Here is a 19300-nt window from a genome sequence, read left to right as displayed (position 1 = left end):
TTGCACAACCTGTACTTATTTTTATAATTGTCTGAATCTTGAATACCCAAAGTGTGAAATTTTTTTATGGATATTTGTTTGTGGTGTAATGCAATAGATGGCGCCACATTGTATTTATTTTTTGGGTCACTTACATACATATATACATGCTACATCTATTATAGTAAGATTCACAATATTTGTGATTCTTAACTATCAGAAGTACACTGAGTAGCTTTAATACTAATATGATTTTGTATCGTTAAATTTCAGTAGTAATGTGAACAGGATTTAAGTCTTGTAATATTACAGTTTCTTAGTTCTACTTGTTCATATTTTATTTTACTGTCATGATCCAAAATTAGTCTTTTTAGTTCAAGATCTATGTATCGATTTAGCCATGGTTTATTAAACTTCTCAGACAAATTAGACAGTTTACAAGTTACCATTATTAAAAATCGTCATTACAGTAAAAACACTATTTAGGGGAAACTACAAATCAATAGAAGTTTACAGTAATACTTTAGGTATTTATAAAATTTATGTTTGTTCTTGCACAGGACCCAATCAGGAAGCCTATGATAATGACCACAGATAAATCTTTAAAAAGGGATGCATGTGAACTTTTCAAGCTAATTCAGACATATATGGGTGATCGCAAAGCCAAAAGTGGACAAACAGTTGATGCAATAGTGCTTGATATAGCCACTAGGGGATGGAGTAGACAGTCATTACGTGATGAGCTTTACATTCAGATTTGTCGTCAAACCAATGATAATCCAAAGAAGTGAGTTACTGCTAAGTTATTTAGAATTCATGGCTAAAGTTTGGTGACAGATCTCGCATCTGAGTGTCAATAGCTGATCAGTTTTTGCCTGTGTGTGTGTGTGTGTGTTCCATAAAACTGTCAGATGCCATTCAACATAGATTTTTGTGTTTTAAAATCATATTTAGTTGCAAGAAGGTGCTCCACTTTTTCCCAAAGATATGAATGTTTATTATACTGGGAATCTCAAAAGTGTGTGTATGAAGTGAGAAACAGTTTTGTTTTATTTTCCTGGAAATGATATGTTCAGAATATATTGTTACATAAACTCTACTGAGCTAGTTCTTATATTACTAGGATATGTAATTAATGACACATCTTTTGATGAATAAAGTAATGATTTCAATTCCTAGCCCATTTTTAATACCAAAATGTTAAAATGTAAAAGTTGTTTTACTCAGAAATAAATATCTATTCATTGATTTAATTATTTAATTGAGACGTGTTAAACTATGAAAACTGCAGTCTGTAAATTTTCACTGTGTCTTCTCTTGTCCTGTTTCTAAAGCTAACAGAACTTATTTTATTTTTACTTACAGAATGTGTTTAATGTCAGTATCTTATTTCTTTATTTTTATATTTTTGTTACAGTTAAAGTACATATAATTTTTGTAATTTTTAATGAAACTTGAAGTATATTGCATTATATAAATATTGTTATAAGTGTAATTGATAATAGCATGAAAATATGTAAGAAAAAATAACCATGCTGTAATAGAAAATTATTGATATGCAGTCATGCCACTCCTGCTTTTTTTTTAAAGATACTTTTGCTATTTTTGGATCAGTTACATGGGTTCAAGAACCTACAAATATTTGTAACATCCTTTATATTAAAAATAATACAAATTATGTATTTCAAAAACAAGAAAACTGTTAAGTTTACTTAATTGTAATGGCATGTCTCTAAAATGCCTTCTTATGAAATTTTAAGTTCTGAAAATTGAGTGATTTCAATAGCTATATTGGATATAACTGAAATGAGGAAAAGAATGTATGCTAAAAGGTAAAATGGATAGAAACCACAAAAATCAAACAAGGACACTGTAATCAGTTCTTCAGAGTCATATGAATGCACAAATTATCAAAGTGAAGTATATATGTCATAAAATAGTAATTCCTCTTTGCCACTGCTTGTATTAACTTTATTTTCTGAATTTTACATTTTGTTTTTAATTTAATGACATTTGCCCAGGGAAAGTCTGAAGTTAGGTTGGGAATTGATGGCTATCTGTCTGTCGTTCTTCCCACCGTCTATAAAGTTTCAACCGTACCTAGACAGCTACATCAGCCGCCACAAAGATGAAACAAGCCTTGATACACCTGAGGTTAGATTTGACAGTTTTGTTATAGTAACTAGAATAAGTTCACTAAGGTTTTACAAAAGCTGTAGTTTCGAGATTTACTGGATACTCAACATTGCCAAGGTAAATAGTGTATTATTTCAAAATATCTAAGTTTCAAAAAAATTAGTAATATTATTAGCTAATTCAGTGGTATTTCTTGCCAGTGTTATCACTTTCACAGAAATATAGTTTTTGTCAGTGTTGTCACTTTCACAAATAAGATAGCTCTTGTCAGTGTTGTCACTTTCACAGTAAGATAGCTCTTGTCAGTGTTGTTACTTTCAAAAATAAGGTATCTCTTGTCAGTGTTGTTACTTTTACACAAAAGACAGCTCTTGTCAGTCTTGTCACTTTCACACAAAAGATAGCTCTTCTCAATGTTGTCACTTTTACACAAAAGATAGCTCTTGTCAGTGTTGTCACTTCCACAGAAAAGTTAGTTCTTGTCAGTTTTAGTTTGGCTTCTTGTAAGTTACAGTAAGTCTTTTAATACATTGTTTTAGTTCTTATGCTTCCTTTTTTTTTGTGAAATAATTGTGTTCCTCCTTTTGATCTATTTATTGTCTTTTTCTTATATTTCAATAATAGTTATGCTCTACCTTATTTCTGTGACTTTCTTTCTCATGAAATAATTATACTTCTTCCTAGTAACATCCTCCAGCGGCTCAGTGGTAAGTCTGAAGACTTATAATGCTAAAAACTGGGTTTTGATACTTATGATGGGTACAACACAGGTAGCCCATCGTGTAGCTGTGTGCTTAGCAATAAACAAACAAGCCAAATTTCATAGTGACTGTTTTTTTTGCTAAGAAATAGTGACTGTTCTTTACAATTTGATAAAGTTTCATTTTATAGTTCTTTTTATCCCATTTATCACATGATACTCCATATTTGTTCTCTTACTTAGCCTTGCTGGTTTATATTCAGGAGGGAATGTTTTAAAGTATGATTGATGTTGTAAGAAGATCTGGACTTTTCTAGAGGTATGACCGATGTAGTAAGAATGTTTGGACTTATTAAAAGTATGATTGATGTAGTAAGAAGGTCTGGACTTTTTAAGGTATGATTTATGTAGTAAGAAGGTATGGACTTTTTAAAGGTATGATTAATGTAGTAAAAATGTCTGGACTTTTTAAAGGTATGACTGATGTAATAACAATGTTTGGACTTATTAAAGGTATGATTGATATAGTAAGAAGGTCTGGACTTTTTAAGGTATGATTAATGTAGTAAAAATGTTTGGACTTTTAAAGGTATGATTGATGTAATAAGAATGTTTGGACTTATTAAAGGTATGATTGATGTAGTAAGAAGGTCTGGACTTTTTAAGGTATGATTTATGTAGTAAGAAGGTCTGGACTTTTTAAAGGTATGATTAATGTAGTAAAAATGTTTGGACTTTTTTAAAGGTATGATTGATGTAATAAGAATGTTTGGATTTATTAAAGGTATGATTGATGTAGTAAGAAGGTCTGGACTTTTTAAAGGTATGATTAATGTAGTAAAAATGTCTGGACTTTTTAAAGGTATGATTGATGTAGTAAGAAGGTTTGGACATTTTTAAGGTACTATTGGTGTTGTAAGAAATGATATAAGAAGGTCATTTAGTAGTATTCACTCAATATAAAAACTGCATAGTATTTAAATGTTTTTCAAAAAATGTAGTAGGCTATCTTATTTTAAAATCTTGAAGGTTGGTCTTACTTAACTCCTGAAAAATCTTCTATTTCTTGATTATGTTTTGTGAATTTGCCTTTTCAAAAAGGAAGTCAAGAGGCAAATTCACAAAATGTAATTAAAAAATAGAAAGGAAAAAAAAATCTTGGGTGTAAGTCTGAGCTTTTTTTATTTTAAAATAAAAAACATACATTTCTTGCTGTGCCTCACGTTTTTAACCAGGAAAACATAGAGTAGAGGTTTCCATGGCTGGTTACTCTAATATTTAGCCCAAAAAAGTATTAGGAACATGCCATCTAGTGAAACTTAAAATGAATGAAGGAGATAAATCTACGAAACTTAAACAAGTCAGAAGAAGAAGAAATTGGTTATATTTATTTGTCAATCTCATAGATTAATTTTTTATTACTTTCCCTCGCTGTTTTATTGTTAAAATAGTTAGGAAGAGCTTCTCAAAACTATGTGAAAAAGACAAACTGTGATCTATTATTGATGTTTAATTTTGAATAGCTGACAAAAATTTTAACTACAAAATTAACCTTATTAATTATAAAAAAACAAAACAAAATTGGGGCATTAAAAACAGGAAGAAAGTTTAATTTTTGAAGAAACCTAGGAAAAGCATTCAAAATATTGTAACTATAAACAAAATAATCAAGTAGAGAGGCTTATCTTGTAATAGCGTCTAAGCTGCACTTAATTTTTATAATAAATAGGCTTTACCAGTTGAAATGGTAGGTTTGTCTGTAGAGTGCAAATTTAATAATTTTTTTATGATATGTATTATTTTGTTATGTTTTTATTGTTAATAAACCAGGTTTAGATTAACTGCATGCAAAAAATAGTGTATTTGGGTAATCACATGTTTCATCAAATAAAGGTTCAAAGTCCACTAAATTTAAGATGTTGGAAATTTAGAATAAAACAACTGTCAGCATTGTTTTCTTTTACTTTGAAAGAATAAACTGCAATGAGAAACTTAAATGTATAGGATATAGAGTAATAGATATCTTTCCATGTGTATCTCTTATTTTTTCACCATCAGTGATAAAATAGTGCTACCCTAGTTCTCATCTTTGAGAATAATGTATGTGATAGACCTTGTTAAATCATATTTATATACTTTAGTGAATCATGTTATATTTGTATAATTTTAGTATTCTGTAAAATTGAGTTAAATTTCTGATAATCACACAGGGACAACTGTTTATCTAAAGGTCATGGCAGCTCCTTGTAGTTTCTTACATATTTGAGACAATGGTTCTGGTGTCTTTATAGTGGGGAAATCAGGGAACTTGTTAGAGAATGTGTATGTGCAAAATCTCTTGTTGCACATGATGTGTAACATAAATATTAGAACTTTTCTTTCTTAGTTTTCTTTTATGCAAGTATATTAATAATTAATTTCAATTTTGAATTTGATTTTCTTTACCTTTAGCTTAGGGTTAGCCAGTATGCTGCTATTTGTAGTAAAAGATTGGAAAGAATAGGACAGAGTGGAGCTAAGAAAGGATTAAAAAAACCAACACTTGAAGAAATAGAACAGTCTAGAGTGAGTAATTGTTCTCTGTGTATTTTGTAAAGTTAAAAGAAAGTTGAGAGTAATACAATTATTCCCCATTTATTTCAGATCTCACCAAAATTGTTCAACATTTTAGATGTTTATAACTTGTACGGAAAGCTTATCTTAATATGTATGGAACTTAACATGTCAGTCATTTTTATGTAAGTGCAAATATAACTATGAACAGACTTAAAAGATTATGAAATATGCAATGAAACTAGAGACTGGTATTTTGATGAAATGAATATAAAGCCATCTAGTATGATGCATTTAATGAAAACCTGGCTTTTGTTTTTAAATATTTTTTAATCATTTCCTATGTATCTGCTAATATAATAATGCAGTCAAAATTTATTACATTAAGTTGTTAATTACATCATCACATTTATTTACAAGATCTTATCAGATACACATGGTTAAAGGTAATCCCATTGAGATCAATACATCATAGTCTGAGTTTCTTAACAAATAAACAATTTCAGTAACATTACAACACTTTAAAGCTTAAAATATGAAAAAGGTAAAACGTTGCAAGAAAAAAATCAACATTTGATTAAGTAACCTTCATTCCTGCTGTGTCTTTTTAATACAATTTTTATAGTTTGTAGCTAGTTATTGTCTGTTAACATGATTGTTTTTCTGCTTCACTTTTAATCCATTTAACCAAAATTTGTATGTCAAATCTTTTTACACAAAAACTTTATTATCAATGTATATCAATAAACTTGGCATCAAAGCATAATTATTTATTCAAATTTTAATATTATCTAAATTTTAATTTCAAAAAGAAATAATGAAAAAATTCTCAACCTTTGCTTTCTTGTGCCACATGATGCACCTGTCTTTTAATTCTCTTTTTCAGAATTTTCTAACATCAAAACTAGGCTACTGAGGCTTACACAAAAAAACTATGCATAATGGAAAAAAAGAATATGAAATTTAAACCTCTTACCTTCTTGATTTGCAGAGATATCAATGAATTCATAAAACTCACTGGAGAAGCCCCCTCCCTTATTTTCATACCAATTATCTACATCATTTCTACGTGACAAATTTCGTGAGAATGCACTTGATATATTCAGAGTTATAGTAGGTATAGTTTCACATTTCTAATGTGTGTCAAACTGACCCATTTCAAACAGTAAGAATTAATAAAATGTGTAATGTTAAAGTTATTAGCCTGAGCATCTTTATTTATTTCAATCTATCATTTATTTGCTCAAGTGTAGAATAAAGTTTATGTATGCTAACATAGCACACATAGATAATGTCTATCCAAGAAGTGTGTTTCTAGCTGTTATTTTTCCAAGTAGTGTGGTTAGAATGTTTGTAATCACTGGAATAGCATATGTAAATTATTTTACTCCAAGTAGTGTGGTTGTGGTCACTGGAGTGGCCATGTGGATTCTGTTGCTCCAGGCAGCATGGTTACAGTCACAGAAATAGCCAAGTGAACTCTTTTTGCTCCACACAGCATTGTTAAAATCACTGAAGCAGCACATATGGATTATGTTGTTACAAGCAGCATGATTGTAGTGATTTTATTACTCTAAGTATCAGTTTAATTACTGGGACTTGTCTATGTGGATTGTGTTGCTCCAGGCAGCATGATTGTAGTCACTGGAATAACCATGTGAATACTGTTGCTGCAGGCAACATTGATAAAATACATGTTGATTTTATTACTCTAAGCATCCGTTTAATTACTTGGACTAGTCTGTGTGGATTGTGTTGCTCCATAGAGGCAATGATGTGATGACTGAAGTGGTTTATTTTAATAATTCCTATCGATATACTTCAGTTTTTATGACAAAAAATATAACTACTTTTATTCTAATCCTGATGAAGATTTATATCTGTGTCATTGAAATAATTTCTGAATTATAATATAGACTAAAAAAAGTAAATTTCTTTCATGCTAGATCCAAATTTTTCGGCCTTCCATGTTTGGCAACACACTGGAAGAAGTAATGGCATTACAGAAGGATCGGTGTCCAAGTCGCAGCCTACCCTGGATCCAGACCACCCTCTCAGAGAGTGTTTTACAGTTGAATGGAGCTCAGACAGAAGGTATCTTCAGGTAAGCAGTATTGAAGAATATTATTATTTTCTATTTTCAAAGTATATAGTGAAAACTGGAGTAATTTATACATGAAAATGTAAAACCAAAGTGTTGGGAAGTAAAATGATTGTTTTTTATCTTGGAAGAAAAGGTTATATATTTACAAAACATTGAATAATATTTTAATTAATGAAATCTCAAATATTGCAAAATACAAAGGTGGAGCATGTTATACTAAAACAATTGTTGAACCTCACCATGTCATCATGTTTCATGTTGCCACGTCCTTTCTTGCTCTGTCTGATGACTGTGCATCTTGACAATACTCATGCAGCTTAGTTTCCATTCCAAAAAGCTCTGTCATAAAACTCTTGTCAAAACATATCTCTTCTACCTGCATGCTTTTCATATTCCATCTAATATACAAGGATGATGGTTCCCAGCTGCTACTTCAATAGTCTGACTCACTGAAATTCATAGGTGTGATATCTTACAACCTGACCAGTATGTATTCATGTAGAACAATCTGAATTCCTGTTTCATTTTCTAGGTATATGAAGATTTAACCCTCTCGTTATGGGCAGATTAACGTGTGCATCTCACAACTTTTTAGAGTTACATTCAGAATTTAATTAAACTACTTTAATATCATGGTATGTGAATAAATGTGACAAAAAAAACATGTACCCCAGTGGCACAGCAGTATGTCTGTGGACTTACAATGCTATAAACCAGGTTTTGATACCAGTGGTGGGCAGAGCACAGATAGCTCATTGTGTAGCTTTATGCTTAATTACAAACAAACAAACATAGTTAATAAATGAAGTTTTAATATTATATAAGTTTTAAGTTCTTAATTTTATAAGGAAATATTTTTAAAAATCCCTAATCTCTTCCTACTATGAGAATTGTGACATTTGTTCTCTAGGTATTCCCTCTTCTCTAATTTATTTACCACCTCTCTAAGAAGTACAGAATTTAACATATATTACTCATTATAATATTTTTATCAGTTAGGCACAGCATAATTTTTACAGCCTTCAATCTTATTTGGTTACAGAGCCATAAAATTGAAAATCAGACCTCACTTGCCACACCTACCTGTCACATCATCTCTTTCACAAATTGTCAATAGTTCTCTCTGACATTTAATACTGTATTATTTATAACCAGTAGAAAGCCAAAATTTTTACTTATGAAATGACATATCATATGTTTTCTCTACAGAAAATTGTCTATTTGACTTCCAGTTCAAACTTTATTTCCACAGGAAACACACTGATGAGCTTAGCTGAATTTTTAATATATATTGTCTGCTTTTTATGTGTTATAATTCTGTATTCTTAAAAGCAATACTTAATGTAATAAAAAATCATTTAGTGTAGTAGTATCATTAGTATAAAAAAAGTAGGGTTAAATTTTACTGACTGTCGACAGCAAAAAAAAAAAAGATTAGATAGATATTATATTTCCTGTTTTTGTGTGTATTATTTATTTATCATTATAAAAATAAGTAAAAATTAAAAATTTATTAAGTTAAATAAGGTTAGATTAGGTAAGATAAAGAAGAAACTAAAATAAATAAAAATTGTTCATGAGGTATGCTCTCGAGTAGCCAGTGCCTTATGTAATTCAATAGGATAATGTGAACTACAAATTAACCAAGTGATTTACTACTTGTGTGGTAGGATTATTAGTTAGAAATGGTTCAAAGGACAATAAAACAATAAAATTCAAGTAGAACCAGATGTATACTGTTATGAGATTTAAGCTATTTAGGATAAACAAATGCAGTTTTGTGGTACAATTTAAAGTCATTCTAGAAAGAAGAAAAGAGTAATATAAGTTTATTTTGTATTTTTTATGGCGGTTACAAGGTCGGTCAAATTGACCAACCTTGTATAGAGTTGGGTAGAGAAAATAACAGATAAAATATAAAGTTTTACTGGAAAAAATTTTGAAATTCATTTAGGAGGTTTTAGAGATAATTCAAATGAAATGTAATGATTTTCAGAAGAAGAATAGTATTTTTAACCTTAACATGAAAATCACTTTACTCTTGAAGCAGTCAGTGTTTTGACTTCATATATTCATATACAATGTTTTAGTGTAAATATTCTATTAAAAATTTTGATTTTTTGTCCACATTTTTTTGCTTACTAAAAGCTTGAAATAAAATATGTAGTTTTACTGAAAAAAAATCTTAGAAATTCATTTAGGAGGTTTTAGAGGTTATTCAAATGAAATTTGACAATTTTCAGATGAAAAAAATATTTTTAACCTTAACGTGAAAATCACTTTGCACTCAGAACAGTCAACACTTTGGCTACATATATTCACAGAAATTTTTAGTGAAAATACTTCATTCAAAATTCTGATTTTTTGTCTACAAAAGACTGATGCTCACTGAAAGGTTGCAAAGTTGTATGAAGATACACAGAACATGTCAGAAGTTATAGTGTTAAAACTATAAAGGTCAATTTGTGGTTCATGAACTTGGCTGATTTAACTGAGCTCATAGCGAGAGAGTTAACAGGAGGTATAGCTAGAAGTCTTACCTTGATGATCCCTTATCTTGTTAGTCTCATTTCCATATGGTTATCCTTATTGATTACATTGTGTATTGTTGCCTGGGGCATATGAACAGCTTTTGCCACTGACCTAAATTGTGTTCATGGATTCTCAACTGTTACAAAATGCCATACTTTGCTTACTACAGCTGGGGTATAATTTGTCTCTGTCTGGGTGGTCTGGTGCATCAAGTTGATCCATACTACTTTGTTTTCCAATGCCTTTAAGTATATGTGGGATCCCTTTCTTGCAAAATTATAATTCCTTGATCTCAACACAATTTTATGATCTGAGTGTATATGAATATTTTGTGTCTGAGAAAGCTTTTACATACCCTTGGCAAAAGCAATCAATTTCAAGTGGCATCATACTACTTACAAAATACCAAACAGGATCAAAGTGTAGTTCTTATACATCTGTTCCACTATGATTTTTATATCAGCTGTGGTTGTTAAGTAACTTTCTGATTTGCATATTCAAAATACTTTTAATATAACATATTTAGCCCTCTGTATTAATTGATTTTAAATATGCTCTTAGAAACTTTCATTCTCAAAAAATTTATCACTTTATTTTTATATTATTTTGATATAGGTGAAAATAAAAACATGTAGCATACTGAAACACTTATTAACAAAAGCCAACATAAAACCAGGAAATAAAAAGCAACTTTTTTTTTTTGCAGTATATTAAACTATGTACTAGTTGAAATTAAAAGTAAGTTGTAGCTACCTTATTTGTCACTGTGTTACAAGTTTTTTAGGCTCAACAGTTTAGATTTGTAATGTACATCTGAAACACAGCAATGGAGAATTTTAACTCTGTTACATCATTTTATGTATTGAGGCTGTTACAATTTTTAAATGCTGGGATCTACATATGAATGTGTTAATAAATAAATGGATCATCATATACTTTCTCACTTTACCTTCACATATTTGTATGTATGAGATCAGGATTTCAGGATGACATTTTATTTATGAGAATGAAACATAAGAAGTTCATACAATGTAACATGAACATGTTTGTCAACAGATACCTTTTAACTGTCCTGATATAAAACAGTGTCTTTCTCTCCACTAAGAATGGGCATTAATTTGACTACCACAGACTTCCAGTATTTTAAATTTGAAGACTAAAATAATCATTGAATGAATTTTGCTACTTGACACTACAACAGATGGTCTGTATATGTGTTGCATTCATTGCATTAGTTATGGGTTGCATACCATTGAAGAAAAAAAGTGGAATGGTAACCAGAATGTTTGTAATTAGTGGATATGGTTTTACTTAATTTGATTTTTCTTTATTTGTATCTTTTTTTTTTCTTTATCTAACACAAAAGCTACAATGTAGAAATACCCATCTGAATTATTAAGGTATTAACAATCACAATTTTAATTTTTGAAGAAATTAAATTCAAGAATGTTACATTTTGAAAACCGAATTTTTTTTTTACATTATAGTTATACCATGATTTTTTTGTCATAATGTCAGCTATAATTTTGTTGTAAGTATTAAGAATGAAATTTTAATGATTGATTTAGATAGAAGAGTTAGCACACAGGATCACATATAAAAAGCACATGTTTAATAGTTGAATAGCTCCAGCAACTTGATGGAATTACCAACTACTAGGCTTCTGATCAACTTATAATTCTGCATGGGAAAGGTATCCTTCATTAAGCATTACGTTACTTTATGCCCAACATTCTCACATAATAAATAAAGTACAAAACAGATAAAAATGGAATGGAAAAAAGTTAAAATATGGCAATTATGTCATATTTTAACCCTAATGATACCAGATTAACATTGGTGAAACCTCAACATATTTCAATTGTTATGTTAGATCTCATGTTTAGCTGTTTTTATGCCTTGTATATTAACAATATGTATGTAATACCTTCAGAACTTCAAACATTTCTTACATAATTCTGTAACTCTAGAGTACCAGGAGACATTGATGAAGTAAATGCTATGAAGTTGAGAATGGATCAGTGGGAAATGCCCGAGTGCAATGATCCACATGTCCCTGCATCCCTTCTGAAACTGTGGTACAGAGAACTCTATGAGCCTCTTATTCCTGACGAGTTCTACAATGAGTGTATAGAATATTGTAATGATCCAGAATCTGCATTGAGTATCGTAGAAAGATTACCAGAAATTAACCAACTAGTTTTATCCTACTTGATAAGATTTTTACAGGTAAATCATATGAGTTCTGCTCACTGCATATAGTTCAAATCAAATTACAATGTTAAGACTTAAATACAGTTATTCTGGTGTGAAGAATATAGCTTTCATAAACATAATGATGGTGCATGAATTATGACATACATGATGTTTGCAGGGAAATATCTAAGCTCCAAAAGAGTATAGTTTAGAAACAAAAATTTAAAGAGACAGCCTATAATTTCTGCAAATTTCAGATTTTAAACTAAATCTATTTTGTCAAATTTCTCTACCTTTTCAAAGGATTTAGATTTCAATATACAAATTCTGAAATGACACCTAGGTCTAATTTGGAATTATCACTTTCAGGAAATCACTAGGTTCTATTTGTATGCAGGCTTACTTTTTGTGTTTCTTTAAGTTGGTTTTCAAAAAAGAAAAAGTTAATTGGTTTATTAAGAAATTAGATTCGCTCCAATGAATTACTTGTAGATAGAATATAAAACCTTTAGTGGTTGATAGACTCCTTGAAGAAAGTTTTCTTCATTGTTAGATTTACACAAAAAAAAGAAAGATTTTAATGATGGTATTAAATGGTATTAGTTTTACAGAGCAGTGGAATTAAAGTAATAATTTACATTTTACATCTAAAAAGCTCGTCTTATTTTAATTAATCAATTTTGTATTATGTTTTAAAATTTCAGTGTAGTTTAAAGGTGAGTGAGGTAATTTTGTTTCATGCTTAGAAAAAAACAATGCTTCAAATTATAATGAACCTAGTGAAAAATTATAGCAACAGTGCTGTACATTTCTAACCATAAATTCACCTTTAACAAGTAGTTATTTCACATTTTGTTAATAATAATCTATAAAGTATAATATACTTTCATAGGGTGATAGCACTGTTAGTTACATAGGAATTTTATTTTTCCATATAAAAGTTTTAACTCATACTTGTATTAGGTCTAGCTTTGTTTGTTTTTACCTTTATTATTTGCTTGGAAATTAAATTTTAAAGTTGTGAGCTAATCTTTATGATAGGTATAGCTTATCAAGAACATTTATAAATATAAACTGATAATTTTAATTTATTAATACTAAGATTTTAACATTTATTGTAGAAAATGTTTCTTCTATTCACAAGAGATTGGGTCAATGAATCATTAATATTCTTTGTTATGGAATTAGACATACTTGTTTCTACAATATTCTCAACTCAGACAGCACATTAGAAACAGCATCCACATTTATGGATATTTCTTTAATAATACATTACAAATTATGTATATATAAAAGTCTTTCTAGGATTTTATTTTTAGAATACAGGATTGGTATCTGCTGTTGGAATTGGAAAGTTAAGGACTATTTTTTTTTAAGGTTTTTGCAGCTGAAGAAAATGCTTCTGTGACCAAAATGAATGCTAATAACCTGGCTATGGTTATGGCCCCAAACTGCTTACGCTTTATGTCTGATGACCCAAGAATTATTTTTGAGAATACAAGAAAAGAAATGGCCTTTGTAAGAACATTGATTCAGAATTTTGATACAAGTTATATGGAAGGAGTGATCTGATACCTCAAGGAATACAACAATTTATAATGTAAAGTGATTGATTATATGAACAGAAATTATTTATGAATATAGTAAATTAAATTATAAAAAAAAGTAATTTTTATGATGCTGAGAGTAGTTACATTATTCTGTGAGGTTTGTGATGAGACCGGTGAGCTTATATTAAATGTCTTGTATTATCTGTTAATACAAAAAATAGCAATTAATAAAAAAAAAAACTGATTTCTTTATGCAGAAACATGTAACCTCAATTTTTATTTTATTTTATCAAACCTATATAATTCATTTCTGTTAACTGGTCTCTTTAATGTCCTACTAAATCCATACTGTACTGTAGTAGTTTAAAAAAAATAAGCATTATTGCTGATATCACTTCTGTGTACAGTATTTGTTAGCACATTTTCTGCCAGAATTTGGTGATATTGAATATGTATCATATTTATTTTTTTGACAAATGTCTACTTGTGGAGTGAACAAGTTTGTTTCTTTTAAGTTAATCTTTTTTTTTTCCGTGATAAGATTTAGACACCAGAACTTTTATTACATATAAGAACATATCCATGATTGTCATGTAAGGATAGAGACTGTTGAACACATTCTTTCATAATTCGTTGATCAAAATGGTAATTCTGGTGCTTAGAATAAAGATATGCTTAAGAGTAAGTTCTGGAACTCCTTCTTTTTTATTTTTATTGTTTCTTTAGTTTAATTTTTTGGTTATTATCAGTTGTTTTGTTGACAAGAAAGAGCAACAGAAACTGCACCAGTTTTGTTTAGTTTATACTTTTCAAAGAAATAGAAAACATTTCTATGCATTTTCTGGCTGTGGTATTATTGACTTTCATCAGTTGATGATTTTATAATCTACTATAAAGTAACTTTTAAAATTTGTGATAAGGTGTTACATTACAGTGGATTCTGTACAAAATATTGATCCAGCTACAATGTTACATAGCTAATGCAATTCCAGTTATTTTAATAAGCAAGTTAACATATTAAAGGAATTAACAATTATTTCATGAGACTAAGAAAAATACTTAATTTTTTTAATAAATCGTTTTATATTCTGATTTTTCAAGACACTAACTGGGAATTCGAGGCATGGGTTTGACAGCACCTAGCAACACCTGTGCTGTTAATTGCAATAATATTTTATATGCATTTGTTAACAAATGTATTTTGTTGTATAAAATTTTTATCTGTTAGTAGTGTGTTTTGCTGTGAAGAAAACAAAAGTTACTGTTAAAATAAAACAAAGCTGTAGCTTCAGTACTTCCTAGGGTTAAAAGAATAGGGTGAGTGTACTTCAGTTAAGTAAAAATGTATTGTGTGAAAAGTTCAATATTATCAATTTATATATATTTTCATTTTTTCACAACACTGTTTCATATATATATATATATATATATATATATTATTAATAATGAGACTATACATAAAGCAGGAAACAAAAACTGATAAGAAATGTGAACTCCTAAAGGTACTTCAGATTAACGTACTTTTATGATCCTTCTTATCATCATCACCATTACAGTTATTATTCAAAAACTATAAACCGTACACTGCTTATTTTACTTTTTTCAGCAAATGTTTTACATTATGAGTCTTTTTTTTTGCCTTAACCTGCATCAATTGTGCAGTGCATTTTAAATATAAAATATAAAATACGTTGTTAAAAATCTACTTAAGTGAAGCGTGGGTGAGAGTGGACAGGATAAGGAAGCATGTTGTGCTTTGTTTCGTAGTACTTATTTCCTCTTATTGGAAACAACATTTAGACTACTCTGAATGACCAATATAATCTTATTGATGGTATCACGTACTGTTATTTTTGAACATGCTGATTTACATAGTTTGCAAGCCATTGACGAGTTAACTCCAGTTTTTTGCTGAATAAGAATATCCTGTATTTACAAAAAGAATAGTAACTCACATCACAAGAACACCAGAATATTTCTTTGTAATTTATCTTAACTGTTTTCGGACGTTTGTTTTTCTGCAAATGGTAGGACTTTTCACCATAGTAAAACATGTATTTGTTTCAGTATATATCAGATGTAATACTAGTCTTCAATAAGTAACTCAATGTTGAGTAATACTATTATGTTTCTGAAAACACTGTATTGAGAAAGAAGTGGATCCCAAAATCAAAACAATATACAGTTCAGTTTCTAAATAAAACGTTGACCATTGTTTTGATTTATAACTTACTGTATGCTGATTTCTATCTCTGGATCCATATAGCTAGCTTCTTTTGATGTTTCTTTTTCCAGTGTTCTCTTTATTTGGTGTTTTTGCTTTAATTCCACCACTTAGTTGTCAGCTAGCATTGATGTGTTTGATGGTCTTATAGTTTTAATTCAAGTTGTAGTGTTTCGTTAATGCATTGAGGATTGAAAATTTGAAATTGGATGAGATGACTTTTAAAGACAATTTTTATGATCAGGTTTGTTTTACTTTTCTTTTTCTCTTGAAATACTGATACCTATGATTATGCATCTTAGACAATGAACATGTTATGTTATTAAACTTGACTTTAAAAAAGTCTTTATCACCACCGGATACTTCAACTTGTTTAAAAGGTTTAAGAAAAAAACTATTTCCTGATTTATTTGCTAGTTGAAATTTTAGACCATGATATAAGTGTATGTCTTATATATGAAAGTTTTAAGTTCAATTATTTTATTAATTTTAGAGGAATATTTAAAAAACCTTACAATACTTTGAATTAAAAATCACAAAGAAAGGAATTCATGAAACAAGTTGTCCAACACAACTTGTATGTACATGATGCAACAATATTCACTAGTATACTTGAACAAACCAACACATCTTGTATATTAGTGATGCATTAATATTCGCCAATATACTTGAACAAACCAACACATCTTGTATATTAGTGATGCATCAATATTCACCAATATACTTGAACAAACCAACACATCTTGTATATTAGTGATGCAACAATATTCACTAGTATACTCAAACAAAATATTACTGAAAGTATTATGAATCAGCAGGAATCCAGTATAACTTTTTCAAACAAGATTTAAGCCAATGTATATGTGCCAAATTTTTTCAAATTTGTACTTAGTCAAAAATTTTCCAATTACTCTTTTTAGTGGAAAATATTCATTCCAAACTAAAACAACAACCCATTTTTCAGTAGAATCATTTTGTAAAAGCTTAAATTACTCTCTTCAGGTTTAATGTTATCAAGATCTGTGAGAGACAGAAGCATGAGTTCACAACTAATTAAACAGAAAGAAATGACATACTGCAATTTTGATGTATTGGCATATGAGTGAGTGACTTGCTAGTTCATCCATGACTTTGATAGATGAATGAGTGAGACAGAAATGAGTAATGTATTAGCTCATAATTTGCAAGATGAATAGCAAAAAATACAGTCTGAAGTACAGTGATTCAATAACAACACAGGTTGTGATCTGTTTGATTAAGACAGATAATTTGGATTTAAATGTTTTTCAATTAATATTATAATACTAATTGCCAAGTTTGATGGTTAACAACAAGGTACTTTTTAGTATATATTAAAACTTCATTCTTAAAAATAAACTTTCTTGTTTATATGGTTCATTTTAACTTATTGAAAATTAAACACAAAAGCATAACTCTTTGTGTAAATCAATGTGTGTGTGTGTTTACTCAGTAGATATTTAGGGATTTATTTTTTGGGGCAGTTAATTAACTAGTTCTCAAAATTGAATGTCTTCTGTATAAAGACAGTATACCTAGATAACTGTAGTGACTATAATGTTGTAGACCAGGTGTAACCAACAGTTAATAGCTCAGGGAAATAAATTGCAATGACAAGGGGGCAACTGTCAGAATACTGGTAAGTTATCTTTACATCAGTACAACTTCTGGATAAAGACAGTATATCTAGATAACTGTAGTGACTAGAATGTTGTAGACCAGGTGTAACCAACAGTTAATAGCTCAGGGAAATAAATTGCAATGATAAGGGGGCAACTGTCAGAATACTGGTAAGTTATCTTTACATCAGTACAACTTTTGACAGTCTAATGACATTTGTATAAGTAAATCCAGATAGGTATAGAAAGTAGTGTCTATGCAGGAATGAGAAATATTCAAAGACCTAAATGAATTACTGACTTGCAACATGCTGGTTGGCCACCTCCTATCGTAGATGAATAGGTTTAGGTTAACTAGTAGTACTAACTAATACATCTCTGATATTTCTTTACAACAAACAGGCCACCTCCTGTCGTAGATGAATAGATTTAGGTTAACTAGTAGTACTAACTAATACATCTCTGATATTTCTTTACAACAAACAGGCCACCTCCTGTCATAGATGAATAGGTTTAGGTTAACTAGTAGTATTAACTAATACATCCCTGATATTTCTTTACAACAAACAGGCCACCTCCTGTCATAGATGAATAGGTTTAGGTTAACTAGTAGTACTAACTAATACATCTCTGATATTTCTTTATAACAAACAACTGTAGTTAAAAACTCCAACCTAGAAGCTTTTGGTGAAATATTTGAAAGGAATAAGTGTACGTACTACTTGGAAATTATGTTTGTTTGCTGGATTTCCAGGACACACTTATTAAAGCTAGATACTTCATTGTTGTTTTTTTTTGTTCTGGTGATTTTGCTTAGGGTTGAATATAATTTACTAAAGTGCAACCTATTTGTAAGAAACTTAATCTGATTGTGAATTAATATTCTCTTTATGGAAGTTTCTCTTAGACAACTACAACTACTTTTTTATTTTCAACATTTCATGTGTTCTTTTATCATTGTTTTTCTTATTATCTGTTTCAGTTATTTAGTTTTGCCCTGATCAATGCTATTTAAACCTTTAATTTAACATATTTACCTTTGAAGTGCACAGTTACTGAGTTTTTTTACTATATAACTTGCTTTAGTTCAGTTCCTAAAACAACCTTCAGTGTTTTTTTAATCTATTTGATTTTTTATACCACAGGCTCTCTGATATTTTTTGTAAACATCTTTCCAATGTAAAACTTCCTGGCTTGTCTGAAAGCTTTGTAATGTATACTCATGTTTAGGTTTATATACTTTTTGTGTATATGTTGTTTTTTTTTCATGTGATCTCACTAAAATTTGAGTTTCATATCTTGCATACCAACTCCAGATCTGATGTAGCTTGTATAGCTGAAATATATTGTGGTGATGTAATAAACACTTTATGTTTTTTAATCACTAGTAGTGCTTTTTACTGCAGTTTCAGTGATAGATCTGTTATAATTTAGGACTTTACTTTTTTCTCTGATCCTATTAAACTTTTTTTGTCTTTTAGAGCAGTGTGTTATTCACTGTTAATGCTAACGTTGCTTTCTAAAAGAAGCTGAATGATCTTCACTAATTTTATGCTCTATCTCTGTAGATATATTCACTGTTTGTGTGTGTGTGTGATAGAGAGAGAGAAAATTCTTACCAAGATATCTACCAGTGGGGAATTTAGTTAGTTTTAAAACCTTGCTTTAAGTCATCAATCACGCAAACGT

General features: G+C 29.5%; 1 protein-coding gene across 3 annotated transcripts in view; it reads left to right on the top strand.

Moving 5' to 3' along the window:
* The window catches only part of LOC106459788, a 70495-nt gene extending 51503 nt beyond the window's left edge, over nucleotides 1–18992 (top strand). For 2 of the 3 annotated variants that reach the window (XM_022386336.1, XM_022386335.1), the window contains exons 12-17: nucleotides 540–766; nucleotides 2001–2133; nucleotides 5267–5380; nucleotides 7315–7472; nucleotides 11975–12233; nucleotides 13578–18992. In XM_022386336.1, coding sequence (XP_022242044.1) covers nucleotides 540–766; nucleotides 2001–2133; nucleotides 5267–5380; nucleotides 7315–7472; nucleotides 11975–12233; nucleotides 13578–13772 — 1086 coding nt within the window. In that variant the 3' untranslated portion in view covers nucleotides 13773–18992. The remainder of the gene's footprint in view (nucleotides 1–539; nucleotides 767–2000; nucleotides 2134–5266; nucleotides 5381–7314; nucleotides 7473–11974; nucleotides 12234–13577) is intronic. The other variant, XR_002610630.1, reaches the window with a different exon arrangement.
* Nucleotides 18993–19300: the final 308 nt, after the last annotated feature.

This window comes from Limulus polyphemus, unplaced genomic scaffold (genome assembly GCF_000517525.1).
Source record: "Limulus polyphemus unplaced genomic scaffold, Limulus_polyphemus-2.1.2 Scaffold661, whole genome shotgun sequence".
NCBI classification, from domain to species: Eukaryota; Metazoa; Arthropoda; class Merostomata; order Xiphosura; family Limulidae; genus Limulus; species Limulus polyphemus.
Note: the sequence above shows the minus strand (reverse complement) of the source record. Positions and strands in the feature narration are given on the sequence as shown.